Raw genomic sequence first — 23,828 nt, 5'->3', positions numbered from 1 at the left:
TGGGTTTATATCTGAAAGGTTGAGCCCCAGAAGAGGTCTCCAGAGGTATTTTCTTTTTTTAAGATTTTATTTATTTATTTGACAGACAGAGATCACAAGTAGGCAGAGAGGCAGGCAGAGAGACAGAGGGGGAAGAAGCCTCCCTGCTGAGCAGAAAGCCTGATGCAGGGCTCCATCCCAGAACCCTAACCCTGAGGTCATGAACTGAGCCGAAGGCAGAGGCCCAGCCCACTAAGCCACCCAGGCGCCCCTCCAGAGGTAATTTAGAGCGGAAGTTACAGACCGCTATCTGGTTTGACCTGCCCCGTGTCAGAACTTTTCAAAATTAGTTGCCGACATTTAAAAATGTGATTCCACAAAATAGGGGACCTCTTTGTGTACCTGGCAGCCCTGGGCCCACTTGGGGCTGCCCTGAGACCCTCCATTCAGTCCCCAGCCACTGCCGATGACCTACTGCGCCTGCTCTGGCGTTCTCTCACAGTTTGCTCAGGAAGTGAAACATTTCTCCTCCAAACATCTCCATTGGTGGGGTAAAAACTCAACATCCCAAAAACCAAAGAACCCAGTCAAGAAATGGACAGAAGACATGAGCAGACACTTCTCCAAGGAAGGCATACATATGGCCAACAGACACGTGAAAAAAATGCTCCACATCACTTGTCATCAGGGAAATACAAATCAAAACCACAATGAGATACCACCACAAGGCAGCAAATGACAGGTGTTGGCAAGGATGTGGAGAAAGGGAATACAAGTCAGTAGAGCCACTCTGGAAAACAATATGGCAGTTCCTCAAAAAGTGGAAGATAGAGCTACCCTACAACCCAGCAATTGCTCTACTGGGTATTTACTCCAAAGATACAGGTGCAGTGAAATGAAAGGGCACCTGCACCTCAATGTTTATCATAGCAATGTCCACAGTCGCCAAATTGTGGAAGGAGCCAAAATGTCCTTCAACAGACGAATGGATAAAGATGTGGTCCATATATACAATGGAATATTACTCAGCAGTCAGAAAGGATGAATTTACATCAACATGGATGCAACTGGATGGGATTATGCTAAGTGAAATAATCATACAAAGACAATTATCTTATGGTTTTACTCGTATGTAGAATGTAAGAAATAATGCAGAGGATCATAGGAGAAGGGAGGGAAAACTGAATGGGAAGAAATCAGAGAGGGAGATAAACCATGAGAGACTCTTGATGCTAGGAAATAAACTGAGGGCTGCTGAAAGGAGGTGAGTGGGAATGGGGTAACTGGGTGATGAGCATTAAGGAGGGCACATGATGTGATGAGCACTGGGCGTTATACGCAACTGATGAATGACTGAACAATACATCTGAAACTAATGATGTACTATATGTTGATTAATTAAATTTAAATTAAAAAAAGAAAAAACGTTCACAAGTATCATGAGAAGCAAGAGGGAGTATGTTTCGTGGTGTGGGTAAAGACCAACCAAAGTGTTTGGTATGAAATAAAGTGTCTGGATAGGAGGATGGAACCTTAAGACACCAAACGAAGAAAATGGCCTTTCTCACAAACACCCTGGTCCGCTCACATCCATCATTAGTGTGAGGGCCTGAGGGACAAGGTGCTCCGTGAGTTAGCAGTGTTAGGAATTTTGCTGAGGAAGCCCAAGGATGAAGAGGCTGACCGCTGTCCTCTCATTTGGATGGGGCTTAACACTTGTCATGAGGTAGCTGTACATTTTTAAAAGTGAGATTTCTTACACATTTGAGTTGGTGGCTCGACAGTCAGGCTGGTGTCAAGGAGGAGGATGGAAACTCATGGCCCCAAATCTGTTGGTTTGAGTCTGTTGAGAACCAAGGGTCTTCCAGCATGAGGGGCTTAATGTGGGGTCTGGGAATGTGGATGAGAAAAAATTACATCCTTGTCCTCTAACCTCTACTGGAGACTTAACATGTCTTTCCAACATGAGGGTAACCAAGAAACCACTGTGATGTTACCACACGGGTGACTTTATTGCAAGTAGCAACTGCAGGTTTTTTCATCCACATTCCAGCTGGTACAGACATCTCTAAATATTGTTTATGTTTGTCATGAGGTCAAGATCGTGGACTTCCTGCCCCTCTGCTAAATCTTGCTGTTCGCTGTGTAGAGAGAAAACACATCTATTTCTATATCATAAGTCTGCATTCGAACTATTTTTGGTAACTGTATTTCAATATAACCAGTTTCTTTCTTTTCTTTTTTTTAAAAGATTTTATTTATTTATTTATTGAGAGAAAGAGAGAGTATGAGCAGGTTGAGGGGCAGAGGGACAAGCAGACTCCCTGCTGAGCAGGGACACCCCCCGCACCCCCGATGCAGGACTCGATCCCAAGACTCTGGGACCATGACCTGAGTCGAAGGCAGGTGCTTAACCAACGGAGCCACCCAGGGACCCCAATATAATTGGTTTCTTTTAGGAAACTAGCTACTTTATTTTGGACATCTAAAATGTTATTCTGAGAAGAGAGTCAGCCTCTCAGACTGAAAGGCATCCGTGGCACAAAACACAGAGACTGCAGTGCATTGTGGGCTGGTGGCCATGGGCGTTACATGACCTGGACATCCATGTTTGCTTTGCCCACAACCCCCTCTGAGACTCATCAGCCTGGGACTTTGGACAAGAATCTGCACCCAGGGGCACTTCTGTTCTGGTGTTGTGTGCGTGTGGTGGTGGGGGGGTGGGTTATAGGAGATAGGTGGGGTGATAACCAGTACCCTGGAAAGTCTCAGGAGCCCTGCTTGTGGGCTAGCTCCCTTCCATAGATGGCAGGGCCAGCACAACAAGTGCTTCTCTCAGCCCTGCCCTTTGACGGAGCCGAGAGGAACTGAGCAGCCTCCCGGCGTGGAGGCAGCTTCCTCCTTGCCTGTCACGTGGAGTTTGGCTCCTGTCCCTTGCAGCCTTGGGTCATATGTCTCTCAGTGCCTGTTCAGAGAAGGAGCCAGGAGCATAGAGCCGGCATGGGCTTGGGGGCCCGCATGCTGAGAGCCTTCCTCCTCCTCCTGGGTAAGTGAGGAATGCAGAAGTGGTGTGGATGGGACTCTTCTGTGGCCGGGATACCTCAATGAGTGGGAAACTGGGGGAGCCTTAGCCCACTGGGACTCAGTCCCTCAAGCATAGATGTGCCCCTTGAGATAGACGGCTTTTCTCATTTTGAGACAGGAAACAGTGAGCAACGGTTTCTGTCTGTTTCATTCCAGCTGCAACTTACAAATGCTTCTGGGCCAGAGGAGAACAGGAGAGGGTCATGTGATAGAAAGAGCTTTGGGCTTGGGACCTGGAAAAATCTGGCTTTGAATTGTGGTCCCATTGCTGACAAACTGCCTCAAGCTTCTTAGACCCTCTCTCAGTTTCTGAACCAATAAGAGATAAGGGGGATAATAATGCATGTCTTCTAGGATTGTTTGAAAATTAAGTTCAATTTAATTAGGTCAAACCAAAATAATTATGTAAAATGAGAATATGTAGGTGCTTCTCCATAGTTCATGGTGAATGAGTCTTACTATGGAATGAAGGAGGTTCTCAGTCACCCAAAAGTATCCAGACTTTTAAAAGTCATCTTTAATTCTGTACATCAAAAGAAGGAAGAAGGGGGAAAGGTGGAGACTGATAGAAAATTAAGGCCGAATATAGAGGGAGAATGAAGACCAGAGAATCAGAGAGGGAAAATAGAGAGAGATAAAGATCGAGGTCCAGAATGATGGTTAGAATGATATGTGTAGACAGAGATAAACAGAGATGAATGAGCCATGCATTTCGCAAAATCTGCTTCGACATTAACTGTTATTTCTTAAAAAGGCATCTGCACAAAGAGGGTGTTTCCCAGAACTTGCCCTGGGTCAAGACTGAAAGGCGGGCAGTCTATCTCCAGATCTAATCTTCTATCTGAGGAAGTAACAGTCTAGATCCGGGACATGGGCAATGTTAATTCCCAGGGGCAGGACTTCTGCCTGAAGCCCACATCTAGACTGGAGTGAACAAAGACTTTGGCTTTCTGGGAGTTAGCGGGGGGGGGGGGGGGGGGGCAGAGAGCCTCGGCATCTAGCAGTTTACATGTGGAAGTGGCCATGTGTAATGAGTGGCAGTGGCCATGGAGGTGGTTAGAATCAGCAAGCAAGAAAGACTTGTGTGCAGGGCAGAAAATGCAAAGTGTGCTCGGCGACTTGGCAGAAGACAGCAGGCATCTTAACCTGTTTCTGCTTTTGACCAGTGTAGATGTACAGACCAGTCTGTCCTGGGGGGTGGGCGTGGGGAAGGAAGTGAAATTTAAGAAATCCACTGAAAAAAATGTGCCTATGATACAAGTAGGCAGTTTTCCGAAAAATTACGAACAAGCGATAAACCGTGAAAATGCTCAAGGTCCCAGGTAATAAAAGAAAGAGTAACGTGACATTTTTGAGTGCATTCGACCTGCTGCCTATTCCCTTAAACACATTAGCTCATTTGGCGCCTACAACAACTTCATGAAATAGGTCCCATCATTATCTGCATTTTAAGGATAAAGTTTTAATTAGTTGGCTGAGGTATCACAGCCAGTTAGTGTTTTCAGATACCGTTGGCAGAAACGGTGGTGTTTCAGAGACTGTGTCTCCCTCTAAAGAAACGAATGTTAATCCTCTTAGCTCTTTACCAGCCCTAGGAGCTGGGGCACATTGTCCATCCTGTCTGTGCTAAGTTTTCTCATCTGTAACTTGGAGATAATGACTATACCAACCTCACAGGGCTGTTGAGAGAACTCAGTCTGTGGCCATGTTTAAAGCACATGGCCAGGATCTGACAGGAGGCGGGCACTCACCATTTGGATAATTAGAACACCGATTGAGCCAATCTTCTCAGGACATAATTGGACAACATGCAGCAAGGTGTAAGCTGTTTACCTAGAACCTTTTACCCAGAAATTCCACCCTCAGAAACTTATCCTGATGAAGTAATAGGATAAAAATTCCCCTGAATATTTAATAGGATGTTATTCAGCACTGTTGACTCCAGTAGAAACCAGAAAACAAATGATTTTCGGTCAGAATCTGGCTAAATCAGTTATACTCGAATGTTTCCAACGATATCCAAAATGTTTACATGAAAAACATTCTCAGTACTGACATGGATAGAGGGAAGGTGACAAACTTACGGAGTTATAGGTACAGAATTACATTTTCCGTATGTTTGCTTGTCTATCCAAAACTTGACTGGAAGGAAATACAGCGAATCATGAAAAGTTTCCTTTTACCCTTCCTAGGAAATAGGATTATAAGGCATCTTTTGGTTTCTTTGTATCGACATTTCCCATAAGGATCATATATATTCTTAATACAAAATAAATCTCTATGCACCAAAAAATAGCATGATAGCCTGTTTGAAAGTTGTAAGAATTAATTGAGCTTTTCCTTTACAAACTGGTAGAAGGGACCTGGGGGGTTATCTAGTGATACCTACTAACACAGGGCAGGGGACCAGGGCAGTCACCCCGGGGCATATGTGAAAGCTGTGCATGAGGGCTTTTGGGGATATGGGAGGAAGAGGAACATCTCTCCCTAGTGACTCCCGTGACATCCCAGCTTGCATGAGCCACTATTTCCCACAACACAGAGTAGTTGGACAGTTTTGGGAAAGTCAGTTTTCCAATATTCTGAAACTATTTTAAGACTGACATCAATATGGGACTCCTGGGTTGCTCAGTTGTTAAGCTTCTGCCTTCAGCTTGGGTCATGATCCCAGGGTCCTGGGGTCGAGTGCCACATCGGGCTCCCTGCTCTGTGGGAAGCCTGCTTCTCCCTCTCCCACTCCCCCTGCTTGTGTTCCTTCTCTCGCTGTCTCTCTGTCAAATAAATAAATAAAATCTTAAAAAAAAAAAAAACTGCCATCAATGTAACAAACATGGACCCAACACCTTGAATTGATACATTTTAAGATTTGGCTGGTTTTTCAGACAGATTCATAAGTAGATAGATAAATCAACATATCCATCAAAGAAAGAGAATGTCAGAAATGGAGTTAATGCCCTTGGGACTTCCCTCCCCTGCTTTGTTTCCTCTCTTCTCCGGAGGAAACAGCACCCCTGTTTTGACTGAGCTTCCTTCCTGTGTTGCTTTCTAGGGGTTCAACATGTGACACGGATGTCACTACAGCACACTCAACATGCTGCCTTAGCTCCCCGCGCTGATGTCATAGATCAATGGTATTCGTTTCAACTGCCCTAAATAGGTCTGTTGAAACACTACATCATTATTTAGTTGTACCTTCCGGTAACTGACAGAATTTAGGTTGTTTCTTACTTGTTGAGTGTTCGTTGATGCTGTAATGAACCTTCTCAGTCCCACCTTCTAGAAGCCATGTGCGGCTGTTTTCTGGGAGACAATCTTGAAGGCGTCACAAGTCACGGGTGTGGACAATTCTCCCCTCATTGGGCATTGCCAAATTGCTCTCCGTTAGCAAGATCCGGACCTTTCTGTCCCCCTACAGGTTTAGTAATACTCAGTAGTGTCAGACTTCTCATTTTTTTGCCAGAGTTGTAAAATATTATCTCCAAGTTTTTAGGTTGCATGTTCCTGATGACTAGTAGGATTAACTATTTTCCCTTTCTTTATCGGACAGCCAGGTGTCTTTTTCTGTACATTTCCTGTGGTCCTATTGGTCCTTTATATATATTTTTCTGGATATTAATTACTTGGCTCTGTCATGTGGCATCAATATCCTGTCTACGTATGTTGCTTATCTTTTATCTTTGTGGCATCCTTTGTTCTGCAGTAGTCCGTAAATGGGTACAATCACATTTATTATTCTTTGACTTTTGCTGTGTCTGGTTTTTCTCCCTTGTCTAAGAAACTTTTTTCTTTTTTTAATTTAGAGTGGTTGCATTTTCTATGATTGCACTTTTAATTTATTTGGAATTTATATTTGTGTATGGCCTAAACAAAGGATGTAATTTCGGGGTTTTTTCTATATGAAACATCAATTATCTTAATATCATTTATTTCACAATCTTTCCTTTCTCCCCTGCTTTGCAGTGCTTCTTCTATTTTATACCCATTTAATGCATATTGGAACTATTAATGGGATTCCTATTCTGTGCTAGTGTTTGTGTCTATCTGTGTTGAGTCATGTCACACGCTGTATTCACTGTAGCTTATGAATCTTGGTTACTTGTACGTAAGATACTTTCTCCTCCTCTCTCTTCTTTTTCCTCACTTACTTCTCCTCCCCCTCTCCCTTCCCCTCCCCCTCTCCCTCCCTCCCCTTTCCTTTCCCTCCCTCCCCCCTCTCCTCCTCCTCCTTCTTCTTCCTCTTCTCTTTCTTCTATTCCTCCTCCCTCTTCTTTTGCTTTGACATTAAACTCATCTTGGCTCTTACTACACCTTCTCTCTCATGTGTAGATTATTTTTCTTGAAAGCATCATCAAAGTCCACTTCCTGAGAGCTCATTCTGAGCATGCTGCCTCACCCAGCACTCCTACGTAGATCTCATTTGTTTCTGATAAACCAGCCACAAAGCAGATGTTCTTCTCATGCCCATTTCACTGATGAAGAAACTGAGGCCCAGAATGATAAAGTAGCTTATCAGAGGTCACACAGTTGGTGAGTGGAAATGCTGGATTCAAATGCAAACTGTTTGATGCTGAAAAGCCATACTTTGAGCTCTAATAACAAACTGCCTCCCAGCTGAGAATAGAAAGCAGTGTCATCATGGAAAACTGACATGACTTTTGAAACTGTTCTCTCAATCTTTTATTTCAAGACAGTTTCAAACTTAAAGAAAAATTGCAAGAAAAATAATACAAAGAATACCTGTATGATTTGCTGATTTCTTAATCAGATTCCATCATTTGCATTATCTTATGTTACCTCTCTGGAGAAATATGTTTATACAAAACAAATGAGGATATAAATATATATACGTCTACAAAGTAAGAGAGAGATGTCTTTTTTTTCAGAGCCATTTGAGAGTAAGTTGTATATATCATGTTGGTTTTTTTTTTAACCCTAAATACATTAGTGTGTATTTCTTGAGAATGGAGACAATCTCTTGTATAACCACAGCACAGTTAGCAACATCAGGAGAGTTAACATTGACAAAATACTTTCACATAATCTATCGCAGTTCAATATTTTCACTGGACCTACCGATGCCCTTTGCAGCCTTCGCTGTCCTGAACAAAGGAACCAGTGGAGGGGCTGATGTGGCATTTGGTAACCTTGTTTCTTTAACCTTCTTTACCTAAAACATCTCCTCAGCCTTTGTCTATTATGACATTGGTGTTTTAGAAGCTTCCATCTCCTTTTCTTTCTTTCTCTTTTTTTTTTTTAAGATTTTATTTATTTATTTGACAGAGAGAGAGATCACAAATAGGCAGAGAGGCAGGCAGAGAGATGGGGAAGCAGGCTCCCAGCCGAGCAGAGAGCCTGATGTGGGACTCGATCCCAGGACCCTGAGATCATGACCTGAGCTGAAGGCAGAGGCTTTAACCCACTGAGCCACCCAGGCACCCCATCTCCTTTTCTTTCATAGAACATTCCACATTTTGGAGGTTGCCTGATATTCTAGTGATTCCTGTTATCCTTTCTGTACTAGACAATGCATAACTGCTCTTGGGTCCTTCTAAGGGCTTCACATTTGGAAGCAGAAGATACCTGTCTAAGAAAGGCTCATGTTCTTTTGACATGATGATAAAAGACTTACAGCTAGATTGTGGGTTACGATTGTCACAATTCTAAATAAATTATTTGCCACTTAACTACCAACCGATCAATATTGCTAAATTTTGCTAAAATACTGCTTTAAGAATAGCTATTGAAAATATCTGGTGAGATTTCTAGGCATTTTCTTAGAGGTTTGTACCTTCCTTTTTAAAAGGCTGCCAGATAAAATATTCCTATGGACTCTTAATTCCAACCAAAATGTCAGCCATCTGTCTCCGTTTTAATTCTGTTGGAAAGGACCCGCTGAAATCTATGTATTATTATAATCATGATAATAAAAGAAATACAATATCACTTTAATTATGTTCCAGTGCCTAAAACATTCTTCACTGAAAGAGCCAGAGTTATTGAAGAGAACAGAGGCTTCCTGCCGCCCCCCCCCCTTAATTTATAATGAAAAGATGGCAGAGGCTGGGGTAAAGAGAATTAAATTCGTTTTTATCTTACAAGTCAAAGTCATCACTTTATTCCTTGGCTCTTAGTCCCTGAGATCTTTGTAAAAATCTTTCCTGACAGCTTTTCCCCTGTTTCAGATTCCTGCCAAGACAATGGTTCACAATCAGGCAGTGAGTGGATTCCAGGAAGAAAGAATTTTTGACATGTTAGTTTTCTTTTGCCCCGCAACAATTTATCAAAAGTGTAACAAAAGAAAACAATACAGTAGGATCACTTGGAAAGTCAGTGGAACATAAAGGAAAAAGGGAGGACCACGGGAAGGTAAGGGGAAATGTCCCAGTCAAGCCAGCATTCTCTTCATGACTTTTGCCAGTTTTCTAATTGGTTGGCTTGGTTTTTCCTTTACTATTGAATTTTATGAGTTCTTAATATATTCTGAATAAGAGTCCTTTGTCAAATATGTGATCTGAAAATATTTTCTCCCAGTCTCTATCTGGTCTTTTCATCCTCCTCATAGGGTTTTTCATAGAACAAAGGTACTTAATTTTAATTAAGTCTGGTTTACTGATATTTTTTTCCCTTATGAATCATGCTTTTGATAGAACATCTAAGACATTTTCACTACTCACGCCCTAGGTCTCCAAGATTTTATCTAATGTTTTCTCCTACTCCTCTGCCATCCTTCTCCTCCCTTAATCTTATGTTTTCTCCTAAAAGTTGTCAACCGGAGGGGAAAAAAAAAAGGCGGAACTAAAACAAAAACAAAATCATTGATTGGGGGCCTCCGAATGGTAATTCAGGAACACAGAAAATTTAGGCAATAACACAATAAATAGTGTGCATCCCCTCCTGTCTAGGGAACAGAAGTCAAGGGTTTCTAAAGACAAAGGGAATGCTTGAATGTTGTTTACAAAGAATTTTGATTGGTGTTAGCAACAGAAAAGTAATCTTGATTGAATATAATTGGTTGCTAAGACTATCATTAAGCCTTCGCTTAACTTCTCTTAACAAGTCATCGGTGTTCTGGCTGAATCTTTGAAATATTTGCAGTTTGACCCAGTTCATGGATCTATCCAGTGAGGGTGTGCATAAGGTCCATCTCCTTAATGGCCTCCTGGTTCCCTTTTAAATCACCCCATTTCTATTTTACCTTTCACCAAGTTGTTCAGTTTTATCTTTTACATTTGATTCGATAATCCACTTGGAGTTCATTTGTGAATTTAGCTCAGCATACTTTATTGTTGTTGCTGCTGCTTATAGATATCCAGTCACTCCAGCACCATTGGTGGAAAAAACTATTCTTCTTCTATTGAATTGTTTTTGCTCCGTTGTCCAAAATCAATTGGTCATTCTTGTATGGACTATTTATGGGTCATCTTTGCTTTTCCATTGATCTGTCCCTCTGCCAATACCAAGCAGTTTTGATTTCTGTAGGTATGTAAATTTCAAGATGTTAGAATGATCCCTCCTATTTATTCTTCATTTTCAAAAAAATAAAAGGTTTTTAGCAATTCTATTTCCTTTAGCTTTACATGTAAATTTTAGAATAATCTTATCTACATCAATAAAAAAATCTTGCAAGGATTTTGATGGGAATTATGTTAAATCTAGAGATCAATTTGGGGTGATTTGACATCTTTATTATGCTGAGTTTTCCATGAACTTGATTTGTATCTCCATTTATTAAGATTCTTTTTTATTTCTCTCATCACCATTGTGGAATTTTTAATATGTGACATCTATACATGTATTATTAGGTTTATATCTAAGTATTTTTTGTGGGGGTGATAATAAATTGTATTTAAATTTCTTTTTCTAGCTTTGCACAGTGGCAGTATCGTAGCCAATGAGGTTTATCCGAGGCTCGATTATTGCTAATTGAAAACTTAAATTTCTTTTTCTATGTGTAACTATTAGTATATAGAAGTATAAGTGATTTATTATGTCAATCTTCTATTCTGCCACCTTAAAGAACTCACTTACTAATTTTAGGGATTATTTTTTAGATTCCTTGGGATTTTCTATGTGAACCATGAACTACAAATGGTTGTATTTTCCCCTTTCTGAATGGTATGTTGTTTTAATTTCCTTTTCTTGTCTTATTGTACTGGCAGGAGCTTCCAGTACTGTGTTGAACAGGTAGGGCAATGGCGAATAGCTTTGCCTTATCTTTGTTCTTAGTGGGAAAACACCTTGTTTCTTATGATTAAGTATGATGTTAGCTGTAGGATTTTTTTGTAGACTCTTAATAAGTTGATGGTGTTTCCCTCTTTTCCTAGTTTTCTGAGAATTTTGGTCATACGTGGGTTTAGAATTCTGCATCACTCAATATGATCATGTGATTTTATTCTTCTGTTATTTGTTAATGTGGTGGATTGCGGTGATATATTTTTGAATATCAAACCAGACTTGCATCCTTGACTAGGCTCCATTTGGTCCTGATGTATAATTATTTTATTTTGTTTTCTTTTTCTTTTTTTTTTTTTTAAAGATTTTATTTATTTATTTGACAGAGAGAGATCACAAGTAGGCAGAGAGGCAGACAGAGAGAGGAGGAAGCAGGCTCCCTGCGGAGCAGAGAGCCCGATGCGGGGCTCGATCCCAGGACCCTGAGATCATGACCTGAGCCGAAGGCAGCGGCTTAATCCACTGAGCCACCCAGGCGCCCCTATAATTATTTTATTTTGATGAATTCTACTTGATAACATTTGGTAAGAGTTTATATTTGGTAAGAGTATATACTTGGTAAGAGTTTATATTCATGATGAACACTAGTTTGTAGTTGTCCTTTTTTGCACCTTTTTTCCTCTGGTCCTAATGTCATGGTAATGTTGGCTTCATAAAATGAATTAGGAAGATTTCCCTTCTCTTCTACTTTCTGGATGGGGTTTTGCATAATTGGTGTTAATTATTCTTTAAAACTTTGCTAGAATTCTCCCCTGAATCTGTCTGGGCCAGTGGATTTCTTTTTTGGGGGGTTGTAGATTATGAGTTCAGTTTCCTTAATAGTTATAGAACTTCAAAGTATTTCATATCGGATGAGTTGTGACAGTTAGTACTTTTTGAGGAATTGGCCCATTTTTTCTAAGTCACCAGGTTTTTTTTTTTTCAAAGATTCATTTATTTATGAAAGAGAGATTGAAAGTGAACACATGGGGAGGAGGGGCAGATGGGGACGGAGAGGGAATCTCAAGCAGGCTCCCTACTGAGTGTGGAGCCCATGATGGGGTTTAATCTCAAGTCCCTGAGATCATGACCTGAGCTGAAACCAAGAGTTGGTTGCTTGACCAACTGTGTCATCCAGTTGTCCGTAAGTCACCAGGTTTTTATGTGTAGGGTTGTTCATAGTATTCCCTTATTACCCTTCTCATGTCTATCGGATCTGTAGTGATGTTCCTGTTTCACTTCTGATATTGGTGTCATCCTCTTTTTTCCCTTGTCATTCTCATTAGAGGTTTATCTGATTGATCTTTTCAAAGTATTGGATTTTTTGTTTCTTTTTTATTAACCATTTATTAAATGGTTAATAAACCATTTTATTATTTTTTTCTGTTTTCAACTTCATTGATTTCTGCTATTGTCTTTATTATTTACTTCCTTCTGCGTGTTCTGGCTTTATTTTGATGTTCTTCTGATTTCTTCAAGTGAGATATTAGATTATTGGTTTAAAGACTTTACCTCTTTCCTACCGTAAGCATTTAGTACTACAAATTGCCCTCTCAGTGCCATGTTTGCTATGCCCCACAAATTCTGATATGTGTATTTGCATTTTTATTTAGTTAATAAATATTTTGATTTCCCTTGAGACTTCCTCTTTGACCCATGAATTTTGTGGAAGTATCGTTAGTTTCCAAGTGTTTGGAAAATTTCTGGTTATCTTTCTATTGTTGATTTCTAGTTGAGTCCATTGTGATCTCACTTTGTATGAGTGAAATTATTTTAATTTTGTTGATGTTTGATGCAGAATATAGTCTAGATACCTTGATATATCTTGTAGAAGTGCTTGAAGAGAATGCATATTCTGCTCGTGTTGGGTCCTTTTGCTTGATAATATGGTTGAATTTTTTTCTATCATGACTGATTTTCCATCTAGTTGTTTTATCAGTTGTTGAGAGAGGGCTATTGAAGCCTTTAACTATAGTTCTGCATCTGTCTATTTTCCCTTTCAGTGTTATTGGTTTCTGCTTCACAGCTTTTACAGCTGTGTTGTTTGATTATAGAGATTTAGGATTACTGTGTCTGTTTGGTGGATTGGCTCTTTTAACATTATGTAATATAATACAATGTCATGCCATAATTTTCTGTGCTCTAAAATGTCTCTGATATAAATATAGCCACTCCTCTTTCTTTTTGTTAATGTCTGCATGGATTTCTTTTTTCATTCTTTTACTTTCTACCTACCTATATCATATTTAGGGTGAGTTTCTTGTGGACAGCATATGGTTCAATCATTTTTAAAATAAGCTTTGCAAACCTGTTTTTTAATTAGCAGATATAGGCAATTTGCACTTAAGTTCTTGATATGTTGGAGCTTTCAGTCTGCCCCTTTATATTAGGATTTCTCCTTGTTCTCTGTTTTTCATTTCTCTTTTTCCTACCTTCCTGTGTGTTACTGGAACTTTTTTTTTTTTTTTTTTTTTTTTTAGAATTCCATTTGATTCGTCTGTAGTGATTGTGAACATATTTCTTTTCATTGCCTTTTCAGTGGTTGCTGAACCACTGGAATGGTAGGTATTCCTACCATTGGACTGGTATGGTAGGTATTCCATTATATACGCATAATGTATCATCATATACTGTTATCAACATTTTAACAGTTCAAGTGAAAAGTGGAAATTGTGTCTCCATGTCCCTTTCCTCTCTTAAATATTTCCTCTTCATATATTGGGAACTACTTTAGACATGTTATTTCTTAGCCTAAACCGTCAGACAGAATTTAGAAATCTTAGAGAAGAACGAAAGTCTGTTTTGTTGACTCATATTTTTATGAACTGTGACAGCCACACTTTGACCACAGGCCATATGCTGCCTCCAGTGAGGCCCCCAATGTCCTCAGCCAGTCTGCCTTCTTCTCTCCATCTTTCAGGATCTTCTTATGTTTGTTTGTTTGTTTTTGTCTAATATCTAGGTTTTAAGCTATGTTTAGTGAGAAGAATAGGGAAAGGTAAGCGTGTTCTATCTTTCCAGAATTGGAGGTCTGAGATGAGTTTTTAAGAACCTGGCGGGTGGGTGATTTGGAGGAAGCTCTTTGGGGAGGGGATTCTGGGCTCCTTAACGTCTCTCAGACACACAGCACTGATCCTGGGGGATCCTGAGGGAAGAAAATGCCCTCAGGTAAGGACAGTGTGGTGACTTCCTCAAAACACCTGTTGGGAATTCCCGGTGGTCCTTGAACACTGGGCAGGAGCCGACGTGACTGTCATACAGATCAGCAGAGTTTTCCACTCGCTTCCACGTTAACCACTTGTGCTTCCTCTTTAAAGTCACTGTAAGCATCTCTGTCACATCCAGACCCTCATTTATCCTCCAGAATTGCCTGAACTGCTCCTTTTATTAAATTTGATTCCATTAAATAACGGGCTAATGGTTCTCAGTGAGATGAACGGGCTTGCTCTCTCCTGCTCATCTGAACAAAACAGATGAGCGGCTGGGGAATTTCTGCCTGGAACCCGGCTGCACCCCCTCAGAAACCTATGCAAACCTTTGGGTCGTGTTGTCAAGGAGTTGCTGCCCAGGGGAAGAGGTGAAGGGCCTGGAGCTGGGCTCTTGGGCCACCCTGCGATACTGGGGCACATAGACATGGGAGCTTTTGCTTTCGGTAAGCAAATATGGATTTTTATCAGGATCTGTTGTGACACAGATGCAAGCCCTGATCTGAACGAGTTGACAGCCTATAGGAAGGACAGTTGCAGTGTGGTGTCTTAGATACTAAGATAAAGGAAAATGGAGGAGACAGAGAAAAAGCTCCTGATCCAAGCTTGGGTGTCTAGGAGGGCTTCCTGGAGGAGGAGTCTTATTGAGTGAGAGTTAATTGCACCCCCGTGTGGCTAAAATCCTTTAACAGTTTTCCATGGCTACCAGAATAGACCAAAGTGTTTAGGGTGTCCACAGACCAGCCCCATCACATGCCCCACCCCATGTTTCTGCTGTCCAGGCCCATGGAATAGCTGTCAAGTTCCTGTCCGGCTGTGAAGGCTTCTCCTCACATATCATCTGCTCTGTATGGGGTTCATGCTTTTCCTCCCCAGGATCCTGGGAGATACTCTCTCACAGAGCTCCTCACAATCCTAACAGTATCTCTGTCTTCATGGGTGCCTTTTTGGGATCTTGTTCCCCCTCTGGGCTGTCACTTCTGTCGGGGCAAGGATCTGGACTCGCCAGGTCACTGCCCAGCAAATAGCCAGCAACAGCACTTGTCCGTGGGTTGATTAGTGCCTAGAGTACAACCCCAGCTTCCAGGAGCCAGTCTGCAGGAACTCTGTGCAGAAACGAATCTGGCTGGGATGGGAAAGAAGGAGTTCTAAGAAGAGAGGACAGCCTCTGCCAAGGCCCAGGAGGGAGGTAGCCTGGCTCAGAGGGGAGTACGGAGTGAGGCTGACAGGCGACCACGGGCCAGGGGAGGAGGAGGGCTTGGTGAGTCATGGGGAGGAAGGGGGGCCTTCTCCTGGAGGGCATTTGTCACGGCCTTGCAGGAAGAGTTTTCCAGCTGTAGTGTAGCAGGTGGCCTGGCTGGAGGCAAACCTCCTGGGAGAGAGCAGACAGGCAGGGTCTGTCCAGGGCCATACCAGCAGGGTCTGCTGGCTTGAGGGCCACCTCGCACACCTCATACTCACTTCCCCATCGGAAGTTGCTTGTGGCCTGAGGTCGGAGACTGTGGCTGAGGTGTTGGTGTCTGTCATAGCTTGTGGCTGGCCCATACTCAGCCCCATAGAAGACAACGTTGGATGGGGCTGACCCAGGGAAGGCTCTGGAGACATTCAGAGAGGGTCCCTGAGCTGAACTCGGGGCACTAAGAGCAGAGATCCTCCTGAGCTGCTGGAGAGTCCTTATTAAGCCGCATGTGACATAGGGAGAAACTGTGGTCCACTTGGAGCCACTGTCCAGCCCAGGTTCCAGTGTGAGACACTTTCCTGGAGCCAGGCTAACCCAGGTTCCAACCTCAGGACTCCCCTATTCAGGGGTGTGACCCCGAGGTGAACCCTCACCTGTTGGGGCTTCCTGGAGAGATGAGGGTCAAGGCCCCAGGAGAAAGGACCCTGTCCCTACTCTGGGGGACACACATTCATACATATATTCAATGCGAAGATTGTTTTTCTTTCCAGTCTTGTCATAAAGGATTTCCCAAGTTCAGGAACTGGGTCAGAATGCACTCGTAAAGGAGAGGGGCTTGCGTGTGTCCACCAGGCCGCTGAAAGTGAGGGGATGTGTCCAGGAGGAAACAAGCCTTGTGGGGGCCTGGGATCTAGACAGCAAGAGAGGGACTGATTTTATTTCCATGACCAACAGACATTCCTTGGCAGAGGACCAGAAAAACTCACTTCTTTCCTCCACTTGGCAAGCTAGTTTGGGAGGCATACCTCAGTGCTGGCCAGAAGTCCAGGGGGGACATTGAGGCATTGGGGAGAAGGCCGGGTGGGAAGACTGACCGGGCCAGGCCCTGTCCTGAATCACGCAGCATCCTGACATTCCAAGAGGCCCAGGCCAGGACCCACTTCCTGCCCAATAGACCAGCCAGCCTTTGGGCCCTTAGGAGGGCTAAGCTTCCCCCTCAGAAAGATGACTCCTGGGAGTTGGGCTGCAGGGCCCTGAGCAGCAAGCGGGCTGGGCCACGTGTGTATGGATCTCTAACTTTTAAATATTTAGACTATGGTATGCCCTGGACTCTGCAGATGTCAGGAGCTTCCTTGACCAAGAAACAGCCAGCACAGACTCTGGCGCACAGTAGGGCTCAGAGAACCTCGATCCTGGTAGATGGAGGCAGGTGGAGTGGTGTCACCAAGGCCCCGTGGCTCTTGTGTTGTCTGGGCGTTGCTGTTTCCGCTGCAGTGTCATGAGCCTTTCCCTGGGCCAGGCCAGCTGTCATCCTACAGCCCCGCCCCCTGGGCACATGCTTGCCTCAGCTGGTCCCTGAGGACTGCGGAACGGAGCTTCTCTGAGGCTGAAGAGCACAGTATGAATATTGCATGAATAATAATAACCCCACCACTTAACGGTTATGCAGCGCTTTCCCCTTCCACAATACTTTACCATCATTAATTAGTTATTCTGCGCTGCTTCCAGCCGCCCCTGCTCTCTCTGCAAAGGCACTCTCGCAAACGGGCCTTCCCTGGGCTGAAGCCCCAGGATGGAGTGGATGGGTTGTCCCCACACCTGGCCTCACACAGCCCTCTGGAGGCTTCTGTCCGGCTCTGTGACTTCTGTTGACGGGGAGGATAATCTTTCCCACCTGAGTTCCTGCCCAGGGCTGCTTCCTGGCATGCTGTGCTCCCCAAATCTCCCGTGGCCTCCAGGAAAGCTGAGGACACCATCTCAAGGGGGTGGTTGAGGGCCTGTGGAGACTTCCCTCCTGCACCTCGGTGTGTGCCCGCACACCTTCAGGGGATCGGCGCAGGATTCTGTGTGCGGTGAGGAGGCTTCCTATGGTCAGCCCCGTTGTGAGTCAGCCGTTGCTTAGGCCACTTAGCTGCCAGTCGTGTCCTGTCTGGCCCCAGGCCACTGGCAGAGCAATGGCAGACTAGAGATTCAGAAGCTCTGATTCTGAGTGTCATTCCTTTCTACCCACCATGGAGTCAGTCATATGAAGCACTCATGCCCCACTGGAGACATTCAAAGAGGGACCAGCACCCTCAACAAGGTGTGTGTACGGTTAGCCAGGCGTCCCCATTGTGGGTTCTCCAGTCTTGCCCTCCCCAGACATCACCACGCACGCCACCAAAGCAGCCTCACGTTTCCCCCTGATTTCCAGCATCTCTCACTTCTTCAAGGTTTCGGCAGCTCCCCAGCTAGTTGTGACAGGGTTTGATGTCACTTCCTGCTATCCAGCATGGGTCTGGGATGCCTTGGGAGGGTTCTGCACCTCTGGGGACAGCTCCCCATTTCTGGAGTGCCCTTGGGTCTACCTTGGGCCAAAGCCGGCTCCCTGCCTCCAGCCCCTCCATTAGTCTGGAAGGGTATCGATCAGTTTAGCTTCTGTAGCTGAGTGTTTTAATCCCAGTGTGTGAATCTTTAAGAATTAATTAGCAAAGATTGCTCAGGCAAAACAAAGTGGGCACAAGTTTTGGTACTGTCTGGTGACCCACCAGTATTATTTTCCTCTTAATTACGAGGTTATTTCTGGAAACTGGAGGCATTTTCCTGTGTGTTTGGGAGCCTTGGGTCAGCCTCTCTTTCTTCCTGGTGGCCTGCAGACTCTAGATCTTGCTCAGGGCAGCTGGGTCCTGGCCTGCTGTCCCGTCCTCATCCTCTGGAAAACCCTGAAAGCCTCAGTTTACCAGTGCCCCCTTTGCTGCTCTGACTTGCCGAGCTGCCTTTTTTACTCCCAAGCCCTTGCTCTCCCTCTGCCTCTTGGCCTTTGCTGGTGCCTCTTCCTCTGCTTGGACACCGGCCCTGCCTGACCCCATTGCTCAGCCTCCCACCTTCACTAGGTCCTACTTGTCCTTTTGTTTTTAATTTAAATAATGCTTACTCCAGGGGCCCTTCTCTGACTCCCCCAGGCTGGGGGAGGCATCCCTCGGTCCTCCCAGATGGCTGACGGCTGCACACTTCCATGTATGACAGGGACCCTGTGCAAGGAATTCCCTGCTCAGTGGACAGGGTCGGACGTCAGGGCCCATGACTGGCCAGGCCGGGGGTGCCGAGCTGGGTTTGCTGAGCAGGTGGTCTGACCTGGTGTGCCCTCTGGCTGTGGACAGAGGCCCCTCTGAGCCGTCTTTGCTCTGCTGTCCTTGCTCCTCAGTTTTCCTTTTACTTTCTATGTCTAGAACGCGCACAGCTCCAGCAGGTATGGGCTCTGCCCCGGAGTCTAGGAGCTTTCCTGGGAAGGGGGAACACCACCGCCCTGGGAGAGGAGCAGCGAGGCCTGTTTCCCTGGCCAACGAGATCAGAAGGTGGGATGGAGCAAGAGCAGTTTCGGGGGCTTCCTGGGCTTGTGGACAGGGAGCCTGAGGTTCCTTGAAGTCACAGCCATGTCAGGGGAGGCTTGAGACCCCAGCGCACACTCAGCAGCCCCTGGGAGCAAGAGTGCTCCGTCACCCAGGCCAGCCCGGGAGAGGACTGAAGAGGGATGCTTGCTGCACTGTGCTTGAGCTGGGACCTCAGGCGGGGGAGACAGAGGCATCCACAGCAATGGCAGGCACGCGTGTGCCATGGCTGTGCCACATGTGCTCTGCGGGTGTGCCACGAGAGTTTCCCGTCTCAGAGTTACAAGAGCAATGGTCCTTTGTTTCTCCTTGGCTTCACTTTACCTCCCTCCCAAGCCCGCATTATCACTTAGTACTGGGTACTCAGTCTCATCACTTGAAGCCAATTCTGGATTCATGCTCAGTAGTTTTGGAGTCACTTCCCAGTTAGTTCCATGTTCCTCCCTTCCTGCTTCTCTCTGCATCTCACAGGAAGAGAAACTGAGTTCTAAGGAATCTCACCTCTCATCCTGGCCCTGGAGACAAGCTGCTTATTCTGAAACATGTCCTTTGTGCGGGACAGTGTACATGGAGCTGGGGCAGAAGTGTGACAAGGTGGCAAGAGTGAGCTTGAACAGACACAGAGAAAGGGGACTTTCAGAAGAGGCATCTTTGTGCTAAGTCTTGAAGGATAAGTAGTAACTTTCCATGGAAACAAGGAAGGCGTTGCATCGTGTGGCGGCATGTGCCAGACAGAGGAGTGATGGCTGCTTAGCCAGCAGGTCCTACTTGGGTTTATCAGTGGCTGTGCTGTGAGCAGCTTGTTCCCAGCCAGCATTCTCTGCTCCCCTCCCTGCCTCGCCAGCCTGGTTTCTGGTGATGCTTTGTGAAGGACCTGCCACCCAAGTCCTCAGGATTCTTCTGACTGCAGATGACAGTGACTCCTCTCAGATCAGATTAAACTAAAGAAAGTGTTTCCTTACTAAGGTGACCAATAAGTCAAGTAGAGGTGTTTCAGGCATAGCTAGATTCAGGCGCTCAACATCTATCTTTAAGACTTGGTCTCAGCTTGACCCTCTTCTGTGGGGGCTTCAGTCCCCGCAGGTTCTCTCCATCCTGTGGACCCACTGTTATGAATTCCAGAAGACACCCCTGTTTCTCCATATTTTCCTCAAAGTCTCAGAGTTGAGTCTTACTGGCCTGAATTGGATCACCTGCCCCACCCCTCAACCAATCACTGCTGACAGGAAGCTGGAATATGCTAATTAATCAGTTGTTCATGTATTCACCCTCGAGCCAGCCCTGCAGGAATCACATGGAGGTAGTTCCCTGAAGGAAAGCCTAGGATTGCTCGCACCCAAGGGGTCAGGGGAAAGGTGTGGACCACACAGCAAGTCTCCATCCTGCAGGTTCCCCTTCAGGCTTCTTCTACCTACTGAAGACGGAGGTTTGCAGGAAGGTGCGGGACATCACCCATGATGCTCTGATTTTTCCTTCTGTCTCCCTTGTCATTCCATGAGCTCCTTTATGGGGGACAGGGGACTTGGGTTGCTCTCAGATTCCCTGTCCAGAGCACATGGCGGGCACTTCCTGATAGCATTAAGAGAGGATGGATGCCTGTCTAGACACTCGAAGCCCCTTCCTCTGGGTGGGAACATTAGAATCCACGAGATCTAAAGTTAGGAGCCACTCTGCAATATTTAAGTTCCAAGATGAAGATGATGGGGCATCAATTGACAAACACTTAGGGCGGTTTCTCCTTTATTTATAGTTTGGATACTTATAGAACGACATCTGAGGGCTCGCACGCCCACTCCCCCACAACTGGAACCACATAGCCTGATTTTGCCCAAATAAGGGTGGTGAAGACTTCCAGCCCCCATCGTGGGTTGGCCCAACAGGTGTTATGGGCAGCACAGTCAGTCTGGACATCAGGGATGGCCTCTCTGTGGGTCAGGTTCCAACTGAGATGGGGCAAGGCCATGCTCTACCCTCAGCTCAGTCTCAGAGAGCAACCCTATTGCTGCCTTCCCCTGCAGGTTGTCCTCTCATGTCCCAGATGAGGGAATCCAGACAGCCTCAAGGTCTCAGGACCATTTACTCTTGTAGGAGGCTCCTTTCTGTTTGGAAATCACTGGCAGAAGCAGATCGGGCTCTAGGTGACTGGGGCGGGAGGGTCTGCAGAGAGGAGAGCTGGAGACTGGCTATTTCGGCAGGGAGGGGTGGAAGAGTATCCTTGGGCAGCAGAATGTTCAGAGGGAGCATGAAGAGGAAGCAAGGACTCTAGACTCAGAGCCATAAGTGCCTCTGTGCACCCGAGGAAAGGGCACCATCCCTCGACAGGTATAGCCTTAGGTGTGTGACCTTGTGCGAGCTCCTGGGGGCACAGGGAGACTAGGAGGGCAGAGACTCATCTAAGAACAGGTCTCTGCTCTCTGTGCCAGGCAGCAACCAGGGCTGGGCTCTGGGGCCTCTCCTCCTGTCCCCAGTGCCTGGTTCAGGGTGGGCGGCCTGAGGAGTGCTGATGGTCAAGTCAGATTTGGCCAGCGCTGTGCCTGCTACTGCTTGGTGAGCCAGTCCACACAGTCCCTCCATGCCCCCAGGGAGAACAGCCTTGGTACAGTCAGCCCCCGCCCAGGCCCCCTGGACTCTCTCCTGGGTTGGAGCTTCTGTCCTCTGGATGCTCAGCTTCCTCCTCCTGTTTGCAAAAGAACCCAGAGAAATCCAGCAAAGAACGTGCCCTGAGACTTCCTCCTGGGTCTCCCACAGGTCTGGATGCAGGAGCATGCTGGAGGTCTCCGGCTGTGCCACTAGGGCCATCCATCCTCCAGCTAGTTTGCGGAAGCAGGGGAAACGAGCACTGGGGCCTCGCAGGGGGTCTATGGCCCAGGAGGGACTACTCCAGTTCAAGACCCTGGCAGGAGGCGGGGCTGGAGTCGGCTGGGCTAGCGTGCTTATGATGGATCCTCACCCAGGGCCTTGTTAGAGCTCAGGGCAGAGATGCAGAGAGCCCGGGGAAGGCTGCAAGGAGGGAGCTCCCTCCCCAAGGAGGGGAAAGGCTGCCGCCGAGTGGCCATCTGGCTGGCTAGCAGGAATTACTGGGACCAATGTGTCACTGCCCGTCTTGTCTGCCTGCAGCTAATTCAGTCCCCGACCTTCGAACCCGGTAGGGGAGCCCTAAGCCCCAGGAGCCTGTTTGGGGACAGGGATTAGGGGCAGCCTCAGGGCTTAGGGCCAATACAAAATGGAACGTGGAGAGTGGTGTGTCAGTGTGCGATGGGGGTGAGGAGTGATGGCTAAGCTGAACCCCAGCCCTGGAGCCCCTGTCAGGGAAGGGCAGAAAGAGCCAAGCGTCACTGGTGGGCCAGGCTTTTGATGGAGGGAGGCTGGGCTGCCTGCTGAGTTCTGGGGCCCAGTGCTGTCAGGGAGGGCAGAACCTGGCTGGTTTTTGACACTTCAAATTCTTTCTCCTCTTTCCTTATGAGCCTTGCCCATCAGAGGTCTGAGCTCCTGTGGCCCACCTCTGTGTGTTCCTATGTGACCGAGTTTCTTTGTGTTTCTCTCTCTCTGGCTCTCTGGCTTTTTCCATCTTGATTTTCCTGATCTGTGATCTTTCTTCTTTCCCCATTGAAGTTTCATCTCGTGCTCATATAAAGTTTTTGCGCTGCATGCATTACATGGAGAGCGATGGTCACCAGTGGGAAACCCAGGAAATAGATCTGTGTGTGAAGGGGACAGGGGACAGAATGTCCCTCTGTGTGCCTGGCCCTGCTTGCTGATTCTTTGCCCTGCCCTGTCCCCTGCCTGCTGCCCAGTGATGGCAGACTGGGGCCAGACTGTTGTCAGGAAAGGAGCCAGGGTAGAGCAGGGGGCATATGAAATTCTCAATTTTGGGCATCCATCTGGAAGTCAGCTCCTAACCAAGCTACTCCTAACAGCCCAGGCCAACCACGTGCAAAATAGATTTTTGTCCCATCCCTGGAGTGGTTTTCAAGCTAGCTGGTGCAACAGATTTAATGTAAAGAAACAGTGGAGCTTAGCAGGGGCTTGGGAGAACCGACAAGACTAAGGTCATATTGTATGTGGGGGTGTCTGTGATGTTTCGGTGAGTGGACAGAAAGACAGAAGTCATTGACTTTCCAAGAGGACTTGTGATTAGAGCAAGTTTTTGAGCTTTTGCTTCTTAACTCCCCGACTTTATCCATCGACTAAGTGAGGCTACCAGAAAAATCCCAAACTCCATGATGATGATCCCTTCCCCACCAGACCCATGTGGAGCAAGATGCCCTCTGTAGAGTGTTGACCTAACACGTCACCCCAGGCAGCATTGTACTAGTCAGCAGACAGGGCCCTCGGTCATCATTCAAACTCCGATAGGTAGGGAATTGGGAGGTGAACTTCCCTTAGAGCTAAGCTGGGAAAAATCTGGCCCCTCCCCATGAAGTCACCTGCTTCCTTTGAGAAGCAGGAGTCGTGGCACTTCCTGCTTCTGCCTTTGTCTGGAAGCTTGTACCTAGAACTAGGCTTGGATCTCATCGTCCACCCACCCCAGTCCAAGCCCCTTCAGCCCTTGACCTTGTGGCTTGTGGCATCATTCTCTTA

General features: G+C 45.9%; 1 protein-coding gene and 1 pseudogene across 6 annotated transcripts in view; both read left to right on the top strand.

Annotated features, from left to right (window-relative positions):
* Nucleotides 1-2,929: 2,929 nt before the first annotated feature.
* The window catches only part of TMEM273 (transmembrane protein 273), a 52,554-nt gene continuing 31,655 nt past the window's right edge, over nt 2,930-23,828 (top strand). For all 6 annotated transcript variants that reach the window (XR_006821182.1, XR_006821183.1, XM_046026249.1 and 3 more), the window contains exon 1: nt 2,930-3,025. Coding sequence is in view for 4 of the 6 variants with exons in the window: in XM_046026249.1 (XP_045882205.1) it covers nt 2,980-3,025 (46 nt within the window). In the remaining 2 variants the exon portion in view is untranslated. The remainder of the gene's footprint in view (nt 3,026-23,828) is intronic.
* Nucleotides 10,926-11,058, top strand: LOC123955814 (annotated as a pseudogene).

Source organism: Meles meles, chromosome 13 (genome assembly GCF_922984935.1).
Source record: "Meles meles chromosome 13, mMelMel3.1 paternal haplotype, whole genome shotgun sequence".
Classification (NCBI taxonomy): domain Eukaryota; kingdom Metazoa; phylum Chordata; class Mammalia; order Carnivora; family Mustelidae; genus Meles; species Meles meles.
The sequence above is the reverse complement of the archived record's forward strand: the minus strand, read 5'-3'. Positions and strand labels throughout refer to the sequence as shown.